General features: G+C 27.8%; 1 protein-coding gene across 3 annotated transcripts in view; it reads right to left on the minus strand.

Annotated features, from left to right (window-relative positions):
* Positions 1 to 22546, minus strand: part of LOC123270385 (histone acetyltransferase KAT7) — a 71208-nt gene extending 48662 nt beyond the window's left edge. Inside the window, exons 1-8 of one of the 3 annotated variants that reach the window (XM_044736404.1) lie at positions 22357 to 22544; positions 18668 to 19391; positions 16938 to 17198; positions 16674 to 16844; positions 14189 to 14471; positions 13800 to 14097; positions 12151 to 12395; positions 10113 to 10299 (exon numbers count right to left, since the gene is read on the minus strand). In XM_044736404.1, the coding sequence (XP_044592339.1) occupies positions 10113 to 10299; positions 12151 to 12395; positions 13800 to 14097; positions 14189 to 14471; positions 16674 to 16844; positions 16938 to 17198; positions 18668 to 19391; positions 22357 to 22419 (2232 nt within the window). In that variant the 5' untranslated portion in view covers positions 22420 to 22544. Of the gene's footprint in view, positions 1 to 10108; positions 10300 to 12150; positions 12396 to 13799; positions 14098 to 14188; positions 14472 to 16673; positions 16845 to 16937; positions 17199 to 18667; positions 19392 to 22356 lie in introns of all 3 variants that reach the window. The other 2 variants (XM_044736406.1, XM_044736405.1) reach the window with 2 other exon arrangements.
* Between the last annotated feature and the right edge of the window lie 1077 nt (positions 22547 to 23623).

Below are 23623 nucleotides of genomic sequence, written 5' to 3' on the forward strand. Positions count from 1 at the left end.
CTTTATTATACCTTATACTTTTACTCAAAATTATTTATTTTAATTATTTTGATTTATTTTGAGTAAAAAAGTTAGGTTGTACGCTAAAATTAGTTAAAAAATGAATTTCTTTAATACTAATGAACGATTTATTGAGTAGCAATAAATAATTTGTTAAATACTACTAAATATTTATTTGGTGGAAATAAATGGGCTTTAATAAATGATTTAGTTACTATTACTAAATATTTGGTAATTAAAAATTTGTTACTAAATCTTATTAAATAGAAATAAATCTTTTTATCAGTGAAATAGTCCGCTCTGCCAGCGAGAAGGAATCTTTCCATGCGCCACCTAGCGGTCGGCGCTCTATAACTACCCAAAAAAAAATTTGCGTTAAATCCTTAACACATTTGTGTTGAATTTAGAGAATTAACACGAAAAAGTTTTAAATAATGAATTCAAAATTTTTTGACGTAATAATAATTCTCAAAAATTGTAAAATGAAACAGTTTTATTTCTCAAACACACATACTCCCGAATGGCTTGTATGTCATTTCTCACTAGAGTTTAGTTTAAATTTATCAATTTGTCTATTATTGATATATTAAAAACTTGTTTAATTTTAAATTTTATAAATGTCTCAAATAAAAAATTATAATTTAATGAGATTAATTTCTTTATAATACCTTATATTTTTACTTAAAATTATTTATTTTAATTATTTTGATTTATTTTGAGTAAGAAAGTTAGGTTGTACGCTAAAATTAGAAAAAAAAATGAATTTCTTTAATACCAATAAACGATTTATTGAGCAATAATTTAAGTAGCAATAATTTGTTAAATACTACTAAATATTTATTTGGTGGAAATAAATGAGCTTTAATAAATTATTTAGTAACTATTACTAGATCTTATTAAATAGAACTAAATCCTTCTATCAGTGCATTTTCTGCATCTTTCATTACATTAATGCGTATGTGGTTAAAGTATTGAAAAGATAATTGTTTAACGAACAAATTTTATAAATTTCAGAGTTTAATTCTGTTTTTTCTATAAAAATTTTTTACACTAAAAAAAAAACTTGAAACCAACATTTGTTTGTTCCATATTAAAATCGTTGCGGATTGTACACCCGAGTGCATTTAATTTTTTATTAGAATTAAAACTCAAAATAAAATAGCACCAGGTGATTTTTCAAGTATAGTAACCTATATTTTACGTTACTCATGCAAACTAATGCAGTGTCACCAGCATAAAGTACACGAGTAGAGCGTACGGAGAGTTTACCGAGCAGAACCTGGAAATTTCACGGAACGCTAGAACAATTTAAATTAAAAATTCCACCGGTAAAAAAAAGAACGTAAAATTTTAACCGCAAAAAAGCTATAAATTTTACAACATCGTTATTTCCAAACTATAGAATCCTTTTAGTCAACTAGAGTAATAAACTATTCTTTTTATAAATAATTTAAATCCTTAAATTGCCTAGAGTAATTTTCCTGTAAAAATATTCCTTAGAAAATCGTAAAATAATTCAACTAAGCCCTTTAATTTTAAATTCTGATAAAAACTCGTATGTACTTCAGGAAATTGCATGCGAAAAATTCTAGAGCTTATTATAAAGTACTGCAAAAAAAAGCATCATAACCTACTTCCTATTTCTTAAAATCAATACATTTAACTGACGAGCACAAAATTAGCTCTATTGAAATAATTAAATTTATCTCCTCACCCAAATTGTTCACCCTTTAATCAATTAAACGAATATTAATAAATAACCTTTATTTAAATTAATTTATATGATACACTCCAGGTATCAATTTAATTTATTAATTAAATTTTTATTATTGAAAATAAATCCGCAAAATTAAGATTTTATTTATCTTCTCTTGGATATAAAAATATGATTTAATTTTTTTAAGATAGTAAACTTCAGGCTTTAATTTATTTTTTAACACAAAAATTGAATAAGTGTTCAAGTAATTTCATATTTGTATAGAATAATTTGAATAAAATTGAATTTATAAAAATCAAATCTATTTTAATCTTTAGTTTATAGAAGAGTAAAAAAAAAATCGTTAATATCTTTACTATTAACCTTGCAGTCAGTATGTACTTGTAAACTATAAATAAATAAAATTTTGGTTTATTAAATAATGACTGTTGTTAAATTGCACTGTACTTTTTTAAATATTGACATTTTTGAAGATATAAGCTCGTTCCGATTTTATATTCATCAAGAGCTTTCATTTGAGTACCCACATGCATTTTGATATATTTTTCATATATACATATATATAATATATAAAATATATGAAAAATTGATATGGGTACTCAAATGAAAGGTCTTGATGAGTATAACATCGGGGTGAGCTTATATCTTTGAAAATGTCAGAAGTTGACGATATACAAGATCATTTCTTAATTATTGACATTTTTAAAGATATAAACTCATCTCGATATTACACTCATCGAGACCTTTCATTTAAGTACCCACATGACATTTTTGATATATTTTTCATATATTCATATATATAAATATATAAATATATAAAATATATGAAAAATTAATGTGGGTACTCAAATGAAAGGTCTTGATCAGTATAACATCGGGGTGAGCTTATATCTTTGAAAATGTCAGAAGTTGACGATATACAAGATCATTTCTTAATTATTGACATTTTTAAAGATATAAACTCATCTCGATATTACACTCATCGAGACCTTTCATTTAAGTACCCACATGACATTTTTGATATATTTTTCATATGTTCATATATATAAATATATAAATATATAAAATATATGAAAAATTGATGTGGGTACTCAAATTAAAGGTCTCGATGAGTGTAATATCGGGATGAGTTTATATCTTTAAAAATGTCAATATTTCACAAGATAAAAGGTTATTTCTTAATTATGTGTCTAAAGATAGAGAATTTTAGAATACAGCCCAAATACTTATCATCGTAAATACCTATTGGTGAGAATGATGTGAAACTTGGAAAAGGCACAAATTCAAGCCTAGACCTTTGTAATGACACTAAATTTCACTAAAAAAACCGATTTTATCATATGACTATCCTGAAAACAAAATTTTTCGTATTCTCTTAATAATTTAAATTATTAAATTTCCTATACACAGAAAACGACCAAAATCTTGATTGAAGAATATTTTGCTCTTGATTTAAAAAACTTCGATCAAAAAATGCTCAATTATAAATGAAAGCACAATTATTTTTTAATAAAAAATTTTTTATTCCAATTTATCAATTTCAAAATAATTTTTTATCATCAAAAATGTATGTTACAAAAGTCTCACAATTTTTCCGTAGAATATTACCAAAGTAAGTAATTTTCTTCCTGCAACACTATAACTCCCAATGATTTTTCTCATCTTGATATTGCTCTACCACTCTACCAACCAAGAAAAAGCTCGTCCATTAACAGTGACCTTGACACGTAGATTTTGAATCCCAAACCTTTGAAGCCCTCAGGGGAATACTTTCATAAAAAAATTATCCTAGATATTTCAATTTATATTGGGCATTTCTTTCCAGACTCAATAAAATAAATCTAGTCCAGTAAATTTTGTCTTATTAAATTAAATAAAGTAACCAGCATAAATATTAAACTTAGTAAACCAAAGTATGAAAAAGCAGGTTTATCTATCAATCTCTAATCTCTAATCTAGAATCTAAAATCTAGATTTATGCAATGTAATCCATAAAATAAGAGTAATGCAGTGTAATAGAATAGGGCGTTGTATTCGGTAGGATTTGGCAGTGTGAACAGGTCTGTCTGGCATCGATCGTACCCAGTCGTCGGTCGGGTTGGTTGTACGCAGCCAGGAGTTAGGGAAAGAGGGTTGGGGTTGAGAACTGGCTGGCATGGCGAGCCTACCCCAACCTCTCGCCGCTAGTGCACAGCCGTATCGTATCGACGACCTAGACGACTATTTCTTTCTTTCTCTTTTACTCTATCCAGTTATCCTGGGATTGTACTCTGTACCAACACCCAGCACCAGCCGACCAACCAACCAACCAGCCAACTATGTACAATAAAGGATGGATGGATGGATGGATGGATGGATGGATAGACGGATGGATCCAGCAATAATTCTCTTCTAGCTTTCTCTTGGTAGCCTCAATTCCTCCTTTCACCGTCTGGAGGGTGAATTGGGAGACGTAGTCTCAGTCTGAGGGTATTTTTTATAAGAAATTGCCCGACCCTGATGTGTCTCACCCAGTCTCCAGCATCCAGTCTTTCTTTTACAGATGTATATGTAGGCTCAGACGGAGATCTAGAGTTAGAAATGTTCTCTTCGTCTTCAAGAATATGTAAGATAGAGAAAGATTGTGTGTCTTACTTGTCCTTGAGGATGAGGATGAGGGTCCAACGGGACGTATTACGTAATACTGTATTTATTATTTCTAGGACGCTTTATGTCCTTCAGTTCTTGATTCTTGCTTCTTGATTCTTGCTTCTGGGTGCTTTCATGACAAAAGAGCTGGCTTATAACTTTAATCACTGAGGCGGTATTCATTTTTAAAATCTTCAGAGGAGCTGTTGGGTTCTTGGGTAATTTTATGAAGAAATTTGAAGTGTTTATAATTTTTAGGTGTTTTATAATTAATTAGACAGAAATAATAATTTAATCAAGGAAATAATTTTGAAGAAATTGATCTTGATTTGAACAGAAAGATTTTTACGTGAGTCAAGATAATTAAATTTTTCGAAATTATTTTCTTGATTTAGGATGCTTCTCATCCTAAATGTAAGCTCGTCTTGATAATATACTACTGTACTCATCGAGAGTTTTCATTTGAGTACACACATGCATTTTTGATATATTTTATATATATTATATTTGTGGAATATATAAATATATAAAATATATGAAAAATTGATGTGGGTACTCAAATGAAAGGTCTTGATGAGTGTAATGTCAGGATGAGCTTATATCTTTAAAAATATCATTAGGTGACAAGACACAACGTAATTTCTTAATTATTGATATTTTTAAAGATATAAGCTCATTGCGGTGTTGCACTCATCGAGAGCTTTCATTTGAGTACACACATGCATTTTTGATATATTTTATATATATTATATTTGTGGAATATATAAATATATAAAATATATGAAAAATTGATGTGGGTACTCAAATGAAAGGTCTTGATGAGTGTAATGTCAGGATGAGCTTGTATCCTTAAAAATATCATTAGGTGACAAGATACAACGTAATTTTCTAATTATTGATATTTTTAAAGATATAAGCTCATTGCGATGTTACACTTATCAAGACCTTTTAATTGAGTACCCACATGCATTTTTTATACATTTTATATATTTCACAAATATCATATATATCAAATATATAAAAAAGTTTCTACTTACAAAAAAATCAACTATTTTAATTTTCATTTTTTTAAACTTTCTATTTGAGTTTATTGATATATTTTTTTTTTTACATACATAAAAAAATGGAAAATTAAAAAAAAAAGTTGATAATCACAATTTTAACAAATTTTTTAGAAAATTGTGATATTCAACCTTTTTTTTTAGATTATTCGTTTTTTTATGTACTTTTCAACAAAAATATATCAAAAACCTTGAAAAAAAAAGATAAAACAGAAATTTTCTTCAAAAACATGAAAGCCAAAATTTTTTCCAACTTTTAAACGCAAAAAAGTTATGAAAATTTTTATTTATCATAAATTCCGCAAAAACAAGCAAAATAAAAAAAAATTATTTAAATATTAATTTTTTATTTAATTATTGCCCAAAATATATTATAATTCAAAATCTCACCAGATTTTTAAATAAATTAAAAAAAAAACATCCACGTGTCTTCTAGTAAGTCTCAAAAAATCTACTAAATAATTTTCCTAAATAAAAATTCAATTAAACTCCAATATAAAAACAGAATCAATAATTCAAAAAATTTCTATTGGATTTGACAAAAGAAAAGGTGCGAAAAGTGTAGGATCGGGTCTGGGATTGAAGTTATCCAGGGAAAAAGGCGGCGTTGACTAGGATTTAAGCTACCCTCACTACAGACATAAAATCTATCTATATAGAGTAAAAATACCGATCCATTTAGCGTTAGTATGCTGTAGTGTATGTAGATAAAAAGGAGAGAGAAAGAGGAGGTGAGGAGGAAATAATAACGACCCCGACGTCGCAGTGCTGCAGAGAGGTTGACGACCTGACGCGCGGCGACGCCCTCTCTTCGTCCTTTGGCTGGTAGGGACACCCAACCACTTCAATACCAGCACCAGCAGTACTACCATAACCATCCGCAGTACCCTAAACCCAGCGCCCAACACCCAACACCCAGCGCCCTGTTCTATCCTTCAATGTTATACCCAGTACGTCCTTTATCCTCAACCCTAGACTCGGAGAATCCAGAAGCCGCGCCGGCGTGAGAGCATACGGGCCAACGCAATCCAGTCATCGTTGTCCTTGTCTCTCGTTTACTCTTCAACTACATACTACATACTACTACCAATTGTACACACTCTACACTAAACTCTAGCGGTACATAGTACCACTAATACTGGTGGATGCGTATATCCTGAACCCGGCCACCCTCAATGCTTGGCTCGACCGTCTAGCCAGGGTCGGGGTCGTTGAACGTCGATAAAGATTTTGATGCTGCTACTGCTGCTGCTACGGCTATTGTAGCTCCATTTTTACTCTACGTACGCTGGATGGCAATGCTGTAACTGCTACTAGTTAGTGGATTTCATTAAAATCTAACTATTTGGAAAAATTTTGATACACTGATAGGATTTAATAAATACTAGAAAGTCACTGTGTGAAATTTTATTAAATAATGAATTTTGTGAAATTGCACTGTACTTTCTTAATTATTGATGTTATTAAAGATATAAGCTCATCTCGAGGTTACACTCGTCAAGAGCTTTCATTTGAGTACCCACATGCATTTTTGATATATTTTTCATATATACATATATATTAGGGTGTGCCAAAATATAACTTCCGTGGAGAACCTTTTAAAATTGGAATTTTAAGTTCCGCTTTTAACAGGGGCTGCGTTTGGGCATTTCCTGAGATATTTTGGTGTGAGACGATGTATTTGATTTTCATAGAATTTTTTAACAGAAGCTTAGTTTGGGCATTTCCGGTGAAAATTCAAAATTTGGCCGGAAGTACCCAATTAAATCTCCTGTTAAAAAATTCTATGAAAATCAAATACATCGTCTCACACCAAAATATCTCAGGAAATGCCCAAACGCAGCCCCTGTTAAAAGCGGAACTCAAAATTCCAATTTTAAAAGGTTCTCCACGGAAGTTACATTTTGGCACACCCTAATATATATATAGTATACATAAATATATAAAATATATGAAAAATTGATGTGGGTACTCAAATGAAAGGTCTTGATAATTGTAAAGTCGGGGTGAGCTTATATCTTTAAAAATGTCAGTAGTTGACAAGATATAAGGTCATTTCTTATTTATTGATATTTTAAAAGATGTAAGCTCGTTTTGATGTTACGCTCATCAAGAGCTTTCATTTGAGTACCCACAAGCACTTTTATATATATTTTTCATATATACATATATATAATATATATAAATATATAAAATATATGAAAAATTAATGTGGGTACTCAAATGAAAGGTCTTGATGAGTGTAATGTCGGGGTGAGCTTATATCTTTAAAAATGTCAGTAGTTGACAAGATATAAGGTCATTTCTTATTTATTGATATTTTAAAAGATGTAAGCTCATTTTGATGTTACGCTCATCAAGAGCTTTCATTTGAGTACCCACAAGCACTTTTATATATATTTTTCATATATACATATATATATATATATATATATATATAATATATATAAATATATAAAATATATGAAAAATTGATGTGGGTACTCAAATGAAAGGTCTTGATGAGTGTAATGTCGGGGTGAGCTTGTATCTTTAAAAATGTCAGTAGTTGACAAGATACAAGGTCATTTCTTATTTATTGATATTTTTAAAGATGTAAGCTCATCCTTATATTACACTCATCAAGAGCTTTCATTTGAGTACCCACATGCATTTTTATATATTTTTGATAAATGGGTGATTCTCTGTAAGGATGTTTTTTGCTGTCCCAAGCATTTTTTTAATTAGAAAAATTGTTATTTTGTTACTAAAAGAAATTTAATATGAAAGTAAAAAAACATTTCTATTTGGAGCGTTGAAAACTAAAATGAAATAAATTTTGTTTTTTTTGCTATAAATTCGTAAACCACCTTAATAACAGTCCCCTGGGCTGTCCCATTCCCAAAATTAAAACTTTAAGATTAAATTTTAAGTTATTCGTCCGTAATATATAATTTGGTCCATAATGTTTATAAACTTAATTAGTTAACTAACAATCTTCTTCAATAAAAAGTACCGAAAATTAATTTGTTTCATTAAATTCATTAAACCAAAGTTTGTCCCAGGCATTTTAAGAACAGTCCCCTGTCAGAAGTTCAAAGCCAAAAAAAAATCCAGCGTGTTATTTTACCTTTTGTAAGGTTTATAAGGACCTAACTAGCCTTGAGTTAATAACCATAGGGTTGTTAGCGCTTTATCGGCATTTTATTTAGTGTCAAAGCACCGTTTGTGCTGGAAATATGTGTCTGGGCCACTTGAAAACTCAGTCCCCTGGCTACTATTTTTATTTATAATTTATTTATAAAATTCAATCTATAAGTCTTAATATTATTCTAATTAATGTAAACATTCATTGAGAACTTGAAAAGTTGAAAGAATTGAAATAGTTTGCTTGATTTTTCTCAGTCCCCTGTGATGTTATATGGCAAAAGACACACATAGATCGGAAAAACAAAAATTAATTTGGCTGTTTATTTATTATGATTAAGCTGATAGTTTTGTAGCCCTTGTTAATTTTTTTTCTAATAAAATCAAAAATAATTTGGTCGGATAATTTTGTACATATTTAAGACGTTCTTTCAGAGAATCACCTATATATACATATATAATAAATTAACGATTGATCTTGTGATAGCAATATTATTTTTAAAATTTATTTAAAAAGTACCCAATCTACTAGTGTGATTATAAATATCAAAAAATCATTAAGCCAAAATTTTCTTATTCATAATTCGTAAATCTTGGCAGTCATATAGTGACTGTAGGTTACTAGTCAATATTAAATTTGTTACATGATTTTCAATTAAAAAAAAAAATTTAATGAAATACTTATTGATTTAAAAAAAAATCATTGTTCTAAATTGATAAGTATTCAAAAAATTCCTAATGATATAACAAAAAAAAAATAGTGAAAATCAAATGATCAAAAGATGGCAAATAAAATTTTTTTCTTCAAACAGTTGTCTATTAAATTTTGTTGAGCTTGTTTGTTTATAAACCCCAAAGAAGATTTATTAATTTAGTAAAAAATTTCTCTGGTTTTTTGTCAGTAAATAAAATCATAACTCTGATTTGAAATTCCGGAGAAAGAAATAATGAAATACTTTCATAGATAATAAATTATCTATGACGATTAAAAAAAAAAAAACAGCATCAACTAAACTTGGTATGGAGTATTTGAATATAAATGAATAATAGAGATCTCGATAATGCATAAATTGTCATGTGTGATTTTGATCTAGTGATCAAAAGGCGCATGCACCCGGGAAATATCAGCACCGGCAGCATCCACTTGCAGAGACACTAGAAAACCGCATAGCCACTCCCTGGAAATCTCGATTCGCCAATACGACATCAAGTATATATATACATATATATATATAAAGCTAGTAGACATATCTATATATACACAAGTACGAGTACATATGTATTTTTTATATTTACCGGCATGACGACAATGACGACAATGAAATGAGGGTAAACTTATAGACAATGTAACGAATAACCACCGATAAATAAGCTTACAAAGTACAAAATCGATAGTGTAACTTTACGCTACCGGTTATATAATATATATATAAATATAAATATATATATATACTGAATATGTAACAATTTATGTTGCAGTATTATATATAATATGCTGTCTATTAATGATTTATTGAAGGTATTGAAAGCATATTTAGTTCTATGTTAGTACTGGTAATAATATTAATAACTGTACTTACTTTGCTGAAGTATCCAACAGTGTGACAGCCCTCTGAGTCGTTGATTGTCATTACATAAAATAAAAACGGCTCGACGTCATAGTAGAGGGTTTTATGGTCCAGAAAAAACTTTGCGAGTAGACACAGATTTTGACAATATTGTTTGTAGCGCTTGCCGTCCACTTCCCAAACTCCTATTTTGTCTTTTCTGTAAGAAATAAAAATTATTTTGATGTAGTTCAAGATATTTTTTTATTATTATTCTCTCTAATATTTATATATATAGATTAGTTGATTGAAATTTTATTAAATTAATGAAAGAGGAAAATTCTCTATATAATTGAGAAATTACCTTATATCTTGTGGAATACTAATATTTTTAAAGATATAAGCTCATCCTGATGTTAGAATTGTCGAGACCTTTTATTTGAGTACCCACATCAATTTTTCATATGTTTTATATATTTATATATATTATATATATGTATATATGAAAAATATATGAAAAATTCATGTGGGTACTCAAATGAAAGCTCTTAATGAGTGTAACATCAGAATGAGCTTATATCTTTAAAAATGTCAATAATTAAGAAATGACCTGGTACTTCGTCAACTATTGACATTTTTAAAGATATAAGGTCATTCTGATGTTACACTCATCGAGACCTTTCATTTGAGTACCCACATTAATTTTTCATATATTCATATATTTAACAAATATAATATATATGAAATATATAAAAAAAATGCCATACTCAAATGAAAGGTCTCAGTGAATTTAACATCGAAATGTGCTAATATCTTTGAAAATATCAATAATTATGAAATGACCTTGTATCTGGTGAACTATTGACATTTTTTAAGATATAAGCTCATTCTGATGTTACACTTATCGAGACCTTTCATTTGAGTACCCACATCAATTTTCCATATATTTTATATATTTATATATTTTACAAATATAATATATATAAAATATATAAAAAATGCCATGTGGGTACTCAAATGAAAGGTCTTGGAAAGTGTAACTTTGGGATGAACTTATATCGTTAAAAATATAAATAATTAAAAAATGACTTTGTATTTCGTCAAACTATTGACATTTTTAAAGATATAAGCTCATCCCGATGTTACACTCATCGAGACCTTTCATTTGAGTACCCACATCAATTTTTTATATATTTTATATATATTCATGTATATTATATATATGTATATATGAAAAATTTATGTGGGTACTTGAATGAAAGGTCTCGATGAATGCAACATCTAAATAAGCTTATATCTTTAAAAATATCAATGATTATGAAATGACCTTGTATCTTGTGAACTATTGACATTTTTAAAGATATAAGCTCATTCTGATGTTAAACTTATCGAGACCTTTCATTTGAGTACCCGCATCAATTTTTCATATATTTTATATATTTATATATTTCACAAATACAATATATATAAAATATATGAAAAATTGATGTGGATACTCAAATGAAAGGTCTTGGTAAGTGTAACATCCGGATGAGCTTATATCTTTTAAAATATCAATAGATAAGAAAGTACAGTGCAATTTGACAAAATCCATTATTTAATAAAGCAAAATTCTATTTATAGTTCACGGCAGTCACATAGTGACTGCAAGGTTGTTAGTTCTTATCATATTTATTAAAATTTTTTTTTAATCTTTTTTAGTTTTATAACTCATTTTATTAATTCAATATCATATTATTGTTCTGACTAATACTAGACTCTGCGTTTTATCACTAAGAAAGTTTACATAAATTTAAATATTGTTTAAATAATAATTAATTTTAAAGTTATAAAAATTGTAACTGCTAAATAGTAATATCTAAATTCTATTGTAAATTATAAATTAACTCTAAAGATATTTGAATACTTTTTCCTATAAAATAAAAACAAGCTAAAGTAATAAAACTTGAAAGTTAGATTACTAATAAAATTTAAAAACGGCTATTTCTGTAAATTTATAACCGTTGTCATAAAATTTTAATGCCTTGAAAAACAACTTACATAAATAAAATTTCTAAGAAAATGCATTTACCTGTAAACTTCATGTCCCGGTGGATGTCTCCACACACATTTTTCTCTGTGTCTCCTCAACACTTGTTTACTTTTAGCGTAACGCAAACAATATTCACACAAATAAAGCTTTGGTGCTCGTGTAAATTCTTCAGGATACGGACTTTGATACCAAACTTCCATTTCCCATTTTCCCATTTCCACACACTTAGTACCACCATTACTTTTTCCTTCCACATCGTAGTCTAAGTCCTTGAGTTCTTTTTCCTATTTACATAATAAATTTATACAAATTAAATTTTACAATAAAAAAATAAATAAATTAATAAAAACTAGCAACCTTCCAGTTACTATGTGACTTCCGTGACTTATAAACTATAAATAAATAAAATTTTGCTTTATTAAATAATAACTTTTGTTAAATTGCACTGTACTTTATTAAATATTGATATATTTAAAGATATAAGTCATCCTGATATTACACTCATTAAGAGCTTTCATTTGAGTACCCACATGCATTTTTGATATATTTTTCATGTATACATATAAATATATGAAAGGTCTCAATGAGTGTAATGTCGGGGTGAGCTTATATCTTTAAAAATGTCAGTAGTTCACAAGATATAAGGTAATTTCTTAATTATTGACATTTTTTAAGATGTAAACTGTTTTCGATGATATGCTCATCAAGACCTTTCATTTGAGTACCAACATGGCGTTTTTGCTATATTTTAAATATATGGTATTTGTGAAATATATAAATATATGAAATATATGAAAAACTGATGTGGGTACTCAAATGAACGGTCTCGATGAGTGTAATATCGGGATGAACTTATATCTTCAAAAATGTCAGTAGTTGACAAAATACTAGGTAATTTCTTAATCATTCATATTTTTGAAGATGTAAGCTCGTCCTGATTTAACACTCATCAAGAGCTTTCATTTGAGTACCCACATGAATTTTTCATATATTTTATATATTCATATATTTCACAAATACTATGTATATAAAATATATAAAAAATCGTATGTGGGTACTCAAATGAAAGCTCTTGATGAGTGTAATGTCACGGTGAGCTTATATCTTTAAAAATGTCAGTAGTTCACAAGATATAAGGTAATTTCTTAATTATTGACATTTTTTAAGATGTAAACTGTTTTCGATGTTACACTCATCGAGACCTTTAATTTGAGTACCCACATGGCATCTTTATATATATATATATATATATATATATATATATATATATATATATATATATAAAATGCCATGTGGGTACTCAAATGAAAGGTCTCGATGAGTGTAACATCTGAATGAGCCTATATCTTTAAAAATGTCAATAGTTTACAAGATACAATGTAATTTCTTAATTATTGACATTTTTAACGATATAAGCTCATTCTGATGTTACACTCATTACGAGCTTTCATTTGAGTACCCATATGCGTTTTTATAAATTTTTCATATATATATATATATGAATACATATATATGAAAAAACGATGTGGGTACTCAAATGAAAGGTCTCGATGAGTGTAACATCGGAATGAGCTTATATCTTTAAAAATGTCAATAATTCACAAGATACAAGGTCATTTCTTAATTATCGATCTAGAAATAGAGAATTTTTGAATTTCCTTATTCTCTTAATAATATAAATAACTTACAATTTTTTCACTCGCAAGAGCTTGCGCCTCCATGAAAAGTTTCAAATCATAGTCAGAAGTTAGCCCAGTTAACCGTGGCTCGCGATCTTTCTCGATACTTAATCGGCCACCAACTTTGTCACCATCATTGGAAACAATATCAGTCGGACGTTTCCATTTGCTGCGTAATTCTTTAATTTTAAGCTGGTAATTACGATGCTCAGTTGTCTGATGAACGCCTTTAGGTGATTTTTTTCCAATATTTACTAGCGCTTTTTTACGCTCTTCTTCTCGTTTTTTCCGCTCTTTATGAAATTCTCTGTAATTTTATTTACAATTGAATAAAAATATTCTAATAGGTAATTAACAAATTAAAGTTATAATTAAAGTTAAAATAAAATAAAACTTACACGCAAGCTTGCGGTGTGGTGTTGTGATACAAAGGACAAGCTTCTAGTGTAAAATGAGTGTCAAATTTCCCAGAAAGATGTCCTTTGGAGTCACATGACGCCGCTAAAGGACACTCACGTTCCTTGACACTACGAGATCGTGATACTGAATTTGAACCACCTCGTCCACTTGTACTACTACCTCCGCTTGCAGATCCTTGGTTTACCCTTGATAATGTTGAAGATTGTCTTGCAGGTGCCCGTTTTACTGGAGATTTACTGAGGCTTCTCTTTATTTCAACACCTAAAGGATTATTAATTTTGATGATAATAAAAGTAATACTTTTTAACCCGTTGAGGACACATGGGGTCCACTGGACCCCAGGCGAACTTTGAGGCAATTTTAAATTTAGAAGGAGATTTATAAATGAGTCTAAGTGTGCCATCTGCTATCGGTTGAAATCTACGCAATAAGTTGTGATACGTCACAAAGGTCTCCATGCTGCTAGCCTCATTTTAAGCGACTGAAATTCGTAACTTCAAACTTCAGAATAAATATATTTCTTTCAAACTTAATTAAATATTGATTTTTTTCTTTAAAATATATTGTTTTCCGAATAAAATGGCGTCGGTTTTTTTTCGTAAAAATCAAAATTTATGTGACTTTTTTTATAAAAAAAGTTTAGTTTTTTTTTTCTAAACGATTTTTTAATATTTTTAAATTATTAGAAATTAAAAATAGCTAGTAGATATTTAGAGGGAATGTTATATTAAAGTTTGGTGCCAATTATTTAACCCGTCGAGGTCCTCAACGGGTTAAATAATTTAAAAAAATAATAATTTTATCGTAGGATCAATCGTCAGTTTATTATCTATGGAATTATTTCATTATTTCTTTCTCTGGAATTTCAAATGAGGTCATTTCAAAATGCTCTATTTCTAGATACATAATTTAGAAATTACCTTATATCTTGTGAACTATTGACATTTTTAAAGATATAAGCTCATCGCGATGTTACACTTTTCGAGACCTTTCATTTGAGTACCCACATCAATTTTTCATATATTTTATATATTTATATATTTCACAAATACCATATATGTAAAATATATAAAAAATACCATGTGAGTACTCGAATGAAAGGTCTCGATGAGTGTAACATTGAAATGAGTTTATATCTTGAAAAATGTCAATAATTAAGAAATTACAATGTATCTTCTTAACTAATGACATTTTTAAAGATGTAAGCTCTCCCCGACATTATACTCGTCGAGACCTTTCATTTGAGTACCTACATCAATTTTTCATATATTTTATATATTTATATATTTCGCAAATACCATATATATGAAATATATTAAAAATGCCATGTGGGTACTCAAATGAAAGGTCTCGATGAGAGTAACATTAAAATGAATTTATGTCTTTAAAAATACCAATAATTAAGAAATTACCTTATATTTTGACAACTACTGACATTTTTAAAGATATAAGCTCACCCCGACATTACACTCATTGAGACCTTTCATTTGAGTACCCAAATCAATTTTTCATATATTTTATATATTTATATATTTCACAAATACCATATATATAAAATATATAAAAAATACCATGTGAGTACTCGAATGAAAGGTCTCGATGAGTGTAACATTGAAATGAGTTTATATCTTGAAAAATGTCAATAATTAAGAAATTACAATGTATCTTCTTAACTAATGACATTTTTAAAGATGTAAGCTCTCCCCGACATTATACTCGTCGAGACCTTTCATTTGAGTACCTACATCAATTTTTCATATATTTTATATATTTATATATTTCGCAAATACCATATATATGAAATATATTAAAAATGCCATGTGGGTACTCAAATGAAAGGTCTCGATGAGAGTAACATTAAAATGAACTTATATCTTTAAAAATAGCAATAATTAAGAAATTACCTTATATTTTGACAACTACTGACATTTTTAAAGATATAAGCTCACCCCGACATTACACTCATTGAGACCTTTCATTTGAGTACCCAAATCAATTTTTCATATATTTTATATATTTATATGTATATATGAAAAATATATCAAAAATGCATGTGGGTACTCAAATGAAAGCTCTTGATGAGTATAATATCAGGATGAGTTGAACTCGATGACTAAGATGACGGACATGAGACTATTGGAGTTGTCAACAGAATTATTTATTTTTGTTGTAAGCTAATTTGTGCTCATTTCAATTAATTAAAGCGTGACCAACGCTGAGATGTACATTATGATAGCCTGAGGAAGTGCAAAGAAAGTGCACAAAACATCGCTAAATAATAAAGTTTCTTAGCGTTTTATTAATATCCTGCACCCTCTCAACTTGGATTAATTATGGTTTACAAGGATCTCAAAGCATTGGGGAAAAAAAAATTTAATAATAATAGTCCTTATTATTCACAGGATCTTAGAATAAATAAATAAATAAATAAATAAATAAATAAATAATAATAACTCCACTCACCGCCATCAGAATCCGAATCGCTATTTATTTTAATTTGCGATTGAAATAATTTGCTGCCTTTCCGCTGCTGAACTTTTTTCTTTCCTTTAGGTGAAGTAGTTGATGAAGTTCGCCCAGCAGGCTCATCATCGTCCTTTTCACTATCTGAAGCATCTTCTTCACTTTTTATTACTGTGGTAATTAAAACAAATAAGTAAGTGAGTGCCCGAGTTGATGAATAAAAAAAAAAAATAAAAATTTTTTCTTTATTTTAACAGGTCTTACCAGGTCGCTTTGATGTCTTTTGAGGTTTCACAGCAGCAATAACTGCTGACGGTCGCTTGGAAGCAATGCTTGTGTTTGTTGCTGAGCTCGATGAATGCGATTCTTTCTTTTTAACAGGAGGTGCTGGGCTTGGAGCGCTGTCAGATGAATCTGAATCTGAAGAACTTCCAGATGAGCCAGAAGACTCGGAATTACCAGACCCACCAGAACTTTTTGAACTTGCTGAACTTTCTGACTTTGGCTGGTGTCTTGCTACTAAATCTTTTAAAATTAAAATAATTATTTAATTTTTAATTTTATTTCAGTACTTCAATAATTAAAAAAAAAAAAAATTAATTTTAATTAAATAATTAAAACTAAAAAATAATGTTTCTATAACTGTCCACTAACAATTTATATTATTATAAAATTCTAAAAAAATTTCCAATGTCTGTTAACTTCAGATTCATGAATAATAGCTTGAATTGAAAGAAATTATGTGGACTTTACGATAAATTTAATAGTTTTCATCTATTCGGAGAATTTCCATAAAATTGACGAAATTTAAAATTTTGTTAAAATTTTCAAACACCCACAACTCGTTAACCAGCTGATGATCTGAGGAAGCTTAAAAATATCAATAATTAAGAAATGATATTGTATCTTGTCAACTAATGATATTTTTAAAGATATAAGCTCATCCCGATGTTACACTTATCAAGAGCTTTCATTTGAGTACCCACATCAATTTTTCATATATTTTATATATTTATATATATTATATATATGTACATATGAAAAATATATCAAAAATGCATGTGGGTACTCAAATCATAGCTCTTGATGAGTGTAACATCAGGAGGAGCTTATATCTTTATAAATATCAATTATTAAGAAAAGATCTTGTATCTTGTGAAATATTGATATTTTTAAAGATATAAACTCATCCTAAGATTACACTCATCGAGACCTTTCATTTGAGTACCCACATCAATTTTTCATATATATATATATATATATATATATATCTATGAAAAATATATCAAAAATGCATGTGGGTACTCAAATGATAGCTCTTGATGAGTGTAACACCGGGACGAGCTTATATCTTTATAAATATCAATTATTAAGAAAAGATCTTGTATCTTGTGAAATATTGATATTTTTAAAGATATAAACTCATCTTAAGATTACACTCATCGAGGCCTTTCATTTGAGTACCCACATCAATTTTTCATATATATATATATATATATATCTATAAAAAAAATATATCAAAATGCATGTGGGTACTCAAATGAAAGCTCTTGATGAATGTAACATTGGGATGAGTTTATATTTTTAAAAATATCAATAATTAAGAAATGACCTTGTATCTTATTAACCACTCATATTTTTAAAGATATAAGCTCATCTCGTCATTACACTCATCGAGACCTTTCATTTGAGTACCCACATGCATTTTTATACATTTTTAATATATACATATATATAATATATAAAATATATGAAAAATTGATGTGGGTACTCAAATGAAAGCTCTTGATAAATGTAACATCAGGATAAGCTTATATCCTTAAAAATATCATTAGTTCACGAGATACAAGGTAATTTCACAATTATGTATCTAGAGATCATTATCCTCAAACTTGATCTTTAATTCATAAAAGTCCACAAAACATAAAGATCTGTGGCCGAAATCCTGCTGAAATATACATATAGCTGTTAGAAAAATAAAATAAATAACTTACTAGGTCTATTAACAGGCGGTCTTGGTTTACTTTCCGTATTAACCTTAGTCTTAGGTGGTGGTTTGGACCTAGCGACACTATTACCAGCCTTAACATTGGTCTTAGCAGGAGGACTGTCACTCTCACTGCTATTTTCCGGACTGAATATACTTTTCTTCTTGTCCTTCTTCTGACCAGTATCACCACTCTTATTACCTTTATCATTAGCCTTACCCGAGCCAGGATTATTACTCCCACTACTACTAGCAGCTGCTTTTTGCTTGCAACTGAGTAACTTAGCAGCTAGAGCAGAATTTTTACTTTGTACTGTTTTAGCCAGCTGCTTCTGAGCTTTTATAACCGGAGCAACAGTAGCAGTAGCTTTAGGCTTCGCAGGTGGCTTTCTCTTCACCGGAGCTTTTGACTTAGCTGGCGACTCCTCGGATTCTGATGAATAAATAGCACGAGCTGATGATTTCTGGGGAGTCTTATCCTTGTCCTTGCTCTTATTATCCGTCGAGGCTGCTTCAGTCTTGCCTTTAACATGTCTGCTGTTGCTGGAACCAGACCCAGCAGCTGGTGCTGGCTTTTTCTTATTTTTATTCTCCGAATCAGATACTTTTTGGCTACGCGCTGAGCTGCTGGAATTTTCCGAGTCTGATGAACTCGATTCACTACCAGAGCTCGACGAGCTGCTTGATGATGATCCAGAGCTGCTGGATGACGTTGATTCTGAACTCGTCGTCTATTTATTGGAAAAAAAATAATGACATTAAGGAAGTTCGAGCGTAACTAATGAGTCAAAATAATGTTAAAATTTTTTTTTAATTTTGGTCTTCCCAATATTTGTCAAAATTCTTTATTTTAATTTAAAATAATTTAAACAATTTAATAATTGATGATTTTTACTTATTTAATAAAGTAAAGTAATAAAATGACTGGTATTTATTACTTGCCGGAATAAATGAACAGATTTGGCAATAGCGCGCTTGATTATACCCATAACTGAGACGCGGATGATTGTGTGAGTTAAACATTTCTCTCTCTGTAACTATATTTTTATCCTTTTGTTTTTTCTCAGCTGTTGACGCGATGTTGTCAAATCTTTATTCGAATAAATGGCTGACGATAAACCAGTTACAAACATAAAATTTGACTTTAAATATTTCAAAAATTATATCGGTAATGTATTATTATTAAATTGTTTTTATATTTTGCAATAATCCAAGTTTCTTGTGTATAGTTTTTTATCCGTTAAAGTTGGGAGGTTAATATTGAAAAAAATAATTAAAGTCTCGACAAAACGTTTGTCCGCCATAAGAGCCCGTGTATAAGGAGATAAAATATGTGATTTGTAAAATTTAATATCTAAGTAACTAAACGGTGAATCTTTTTTTAATTTTGGGATTAGATTAATTACTTATTTATTTATACGTATACTTAATTTCAAAGCTGAAAGTTGGAAATTATTTTTAACATTAGATTCGCTCGAACCTCCTTAAGGAAGTAATGAGTCAAAATAGTGTTAAATTATTTTTAAATTTTAGTCTTCCCAATATCCGTCAAAATTCTTTATTTTAATTTAAAATAATTTAAACAATTTAATAATTGATAATTCTTACTTATTTAATAAAGTAAAGTAATAAAATGACTTTGGTATTTATTACTTGCCGGAATAAATGAACAGATTTGGCAATAGCGCGCTTGATTATACCCATAACCTGAGACGTGGATGAGTGTGTGAGTTAAACATTTCTCTCTCTGTAACTATATTTCTATCCTTTTGTTTTTTCTCAGCTATTGACGCGATGTTGTCAAATCTTTATTCGAATAAATGGCTGACGATAAACCAGTTACAAACATAAAATTTGACTTTACATATTTCAAAAATTATATCGGTAATGTATTATTATTAAATTGTTTTTATATTTTGCAATAATCCAAGTTTCTTGTGTATAGTTTTTTATCCGTTAAAGTTGGGAGGTTAATATTGAAAAAAATAATTAAAGTCTCGACAAAACGTTTGTCCGCCATAAGAGCCCGTGTATAAGGAGATAAAATATGTGATTTGTAAAATTTAATATCTAAGTAACTAAACGGTGAATCTTTTTTTAATTTTGGGATTAGATAAATTACGTATTTATTTATACGGATACTTAATTTCAAAGCTCAAAGTAGGAAATTATTTTCTACATTAGACTCACTCGAACCTCCTTAAGAAGATTCACGCAAAGTAGTAAAATTTTTAAAACTTCCTAATGTTAAAATTTTTTTTTAATTTTAGCCTTCCCAATATTCGTCAAAATTCTTTATTTTAATTTAAAATAATTTAAACAATTTAATAATTGATGATTTTTACTTATTTAATAAAGTAGAGTAATAAAATGACTTTGGTATTTATTACTTGCCGGAATAAATAAACAGATTTGGCAATAGCGCGCTTGATTGTACCCATAACCTGAGACGTGGATGAGTGTGTGAGTTAAACATTTATCTCTCTGTAACTATATTTCTATCCTTTTGTTTTTTCTCAGCTGTTGACGCGATGTTGTCAAATCTTTATTCGAATAAATGGCTGACGATAAACCAGTTACAAACATAAAATTTGACTTTAAATATTTCAAAAATTATATCGGTAATGTATTATTATTAAATTGTTTTTATATTTTGCAATAATCCAAGTTTCTTGTGTAAAGTTTTTTATCCGTTAAAGTTGGGAGGTTAATATTGAAAAAAATAATTAAAGTCTCGACAAAACGTTTGTCCGCCATAAGAGCCCGTGTATAAGGAGATAAAATATGTGATTTTTAAAATTTAATATCTAAGTAACTAAACGATGAATCTTTTTTAAATTTTGGGATTAGATTAATTACGTATTTATTTATACGTATACTTAATTTCAAAGCTCAAAGTTGGAAATTATTTTTTACATTAGATTCGCTCGAATCTCCTTAAATTAAAATTAAAAAGATATTTCTAAAAAATTGCACTTATAGTTTATCAAGTTTTTTGCATGTGCAATTTTTTTTTTAATCATTTAATTGAAATTTTTTCAAAAAAAAATTTATAAAAATTTTGAAATGTCAGCTAACGATAATAATAAAGTTAGCCGACGATTTTAATTTTTTGATTTTTTTTTTTAATAATTAAATTAGAAGAAAAAAATATTTTTTAAAAATTGCACTTACAGTTTTTAAAGTATTTTACAAGTGAAATTTTTTTTTTAAGCTTTATTAATCATTTTATCAATAAAAAAAAATTCTAAAAATTTTTAAATGTCGGCTAACTTAATTTTCATCAGCTAACGTCATTTTCATAAATTTTTGACACTGAACTTAGCAAACGTCTAAAAATTTTTGATAGTTTTTATTAATTAAATTAAAATTAAAAAGATATTTATAAAAAATTGCACTTATAGTTTTTCAAGTTTTTTTGCATGTGAAATTTTTTTTTTAATTATTTAATTGAAATTTTTTCAATAAAAAATTTCTAAAAATTTTGAAATGTCAGCTAACTTCATTTTCATAAAAATTTGTTTGGAAAAATGATTTAAAAAAAAATTGCATAAAATTTCTGAATGTCATTTTTTTTCGGCAAAATTTACTTGTTAAAAAAATTCTTAAAATTATTTAATATTTGCTAAATTAATTTTTGTAAAATATAAAATATTTATAATAAACATAAACATAACCTAGTTTGTAATTATTTACCTTGCGTCTAGGTGTCATTTTTCTTGATACTTTTAAATCAGTAAATTTATCAATACATTTCATACATTATACTCATTTAATTCACTCCAACTTCATTGTTATAAATAGTCTAAAATTATTTAGATTATTTTTAATTGTATATTGTAAACATTACAATTGATATTTGTTTAGTCTTTGACTTACACTTGCGAAAACTAGACATTTAGCTAAATAGAAAAAAACAATTGCAATGTTAGTACGAAAAGTCAATACTGACAACTGAGGGCGCTGTTGTTGCAGTTCACTTAAATTCAAAATTTAAACAAAGTTATTTTTTTATTTTAGTATTTTTAATAAATATTTTGATATAAAAACTTTAGAAATTTATTTATTTAATTAATTTAATTATTTACTCACTATTTTTATTATTTTTTGTATTATTTATTGTTTATATAAAACAACACAGTTATTATTGTTGTGGAACGTCAGTTCCATTGGTAGGTTTCTGCGTTACTAACGAATACTGACAAAGATGGCTGCCGCTTTATCGAATCAGCTGTCAGAATAGTTAAGAATAATTCCAGCAGAAAATTTAAGGAAAATAATTAATAATGCTAAAGTTAGCCGACGATTTTAATTTTTTGATTTTTTTTTTAATAATTAAATTACAACAAAAAAATATTTTTTAAAAATTGCACTTACGGTTTTTAAAGTTTTTTACAAGTGAAATTTTTTTTTTATTTTTTTGTCATCATTTTTTCAATAAAAAAGAATTCTAAAAATTATTAAATGTCGGCTAACTTAATTTTCATAAATAATTATAATAATCTAAAAAAAATAAAAGGTAAAAAATAAATTATTATATATGATTATAATTAATGATATTAAAATTAGCAGATATTTTTAAATTTTTTAATTTTATTTAACAAAAAAATTTTTTTTTAAAATTGCATTTTTTATTTATGAAAATAAAGTTAGCCGACATTTAAAAAGTTTTATGATTTTTTTTTACTGAAGAATTATTACAAAATAATTAAAAAAAAATTTTTTCATTTGTTAAAAACTTCAAAAACTAAAAGTGCAATTTTTTAAAAATATTTTTTAATTATAATTTAATAAATTAAGCAAAATTATGACATTAAAGTTAGCAAACACTACAATTTTTTAATTTTATTTAACAAAAAAATTTATTCTAAAAAATTATTTTTAAAAAATTGCATTTATAATTTTTCAAAATTTCCATATGTAAATTTTTTTTCTCATTTTTTTTTGCAATGATTTATTTAAT

This window comes from Cotesia glomerata, linkage group LG8 (assembly GCF_020080835.1).
Source record: "Cotesia glomerata isolate CgM1 linkage group LG8, MPM_Cglom_v2.3, whole genome shotgun sequence".
Lineage (NCBI taxonomy): Eukaryota > Metazoa > Arthropoda > Insecta > Hymenoptera > Braconidae > Cotesia > Cotesia glomerata.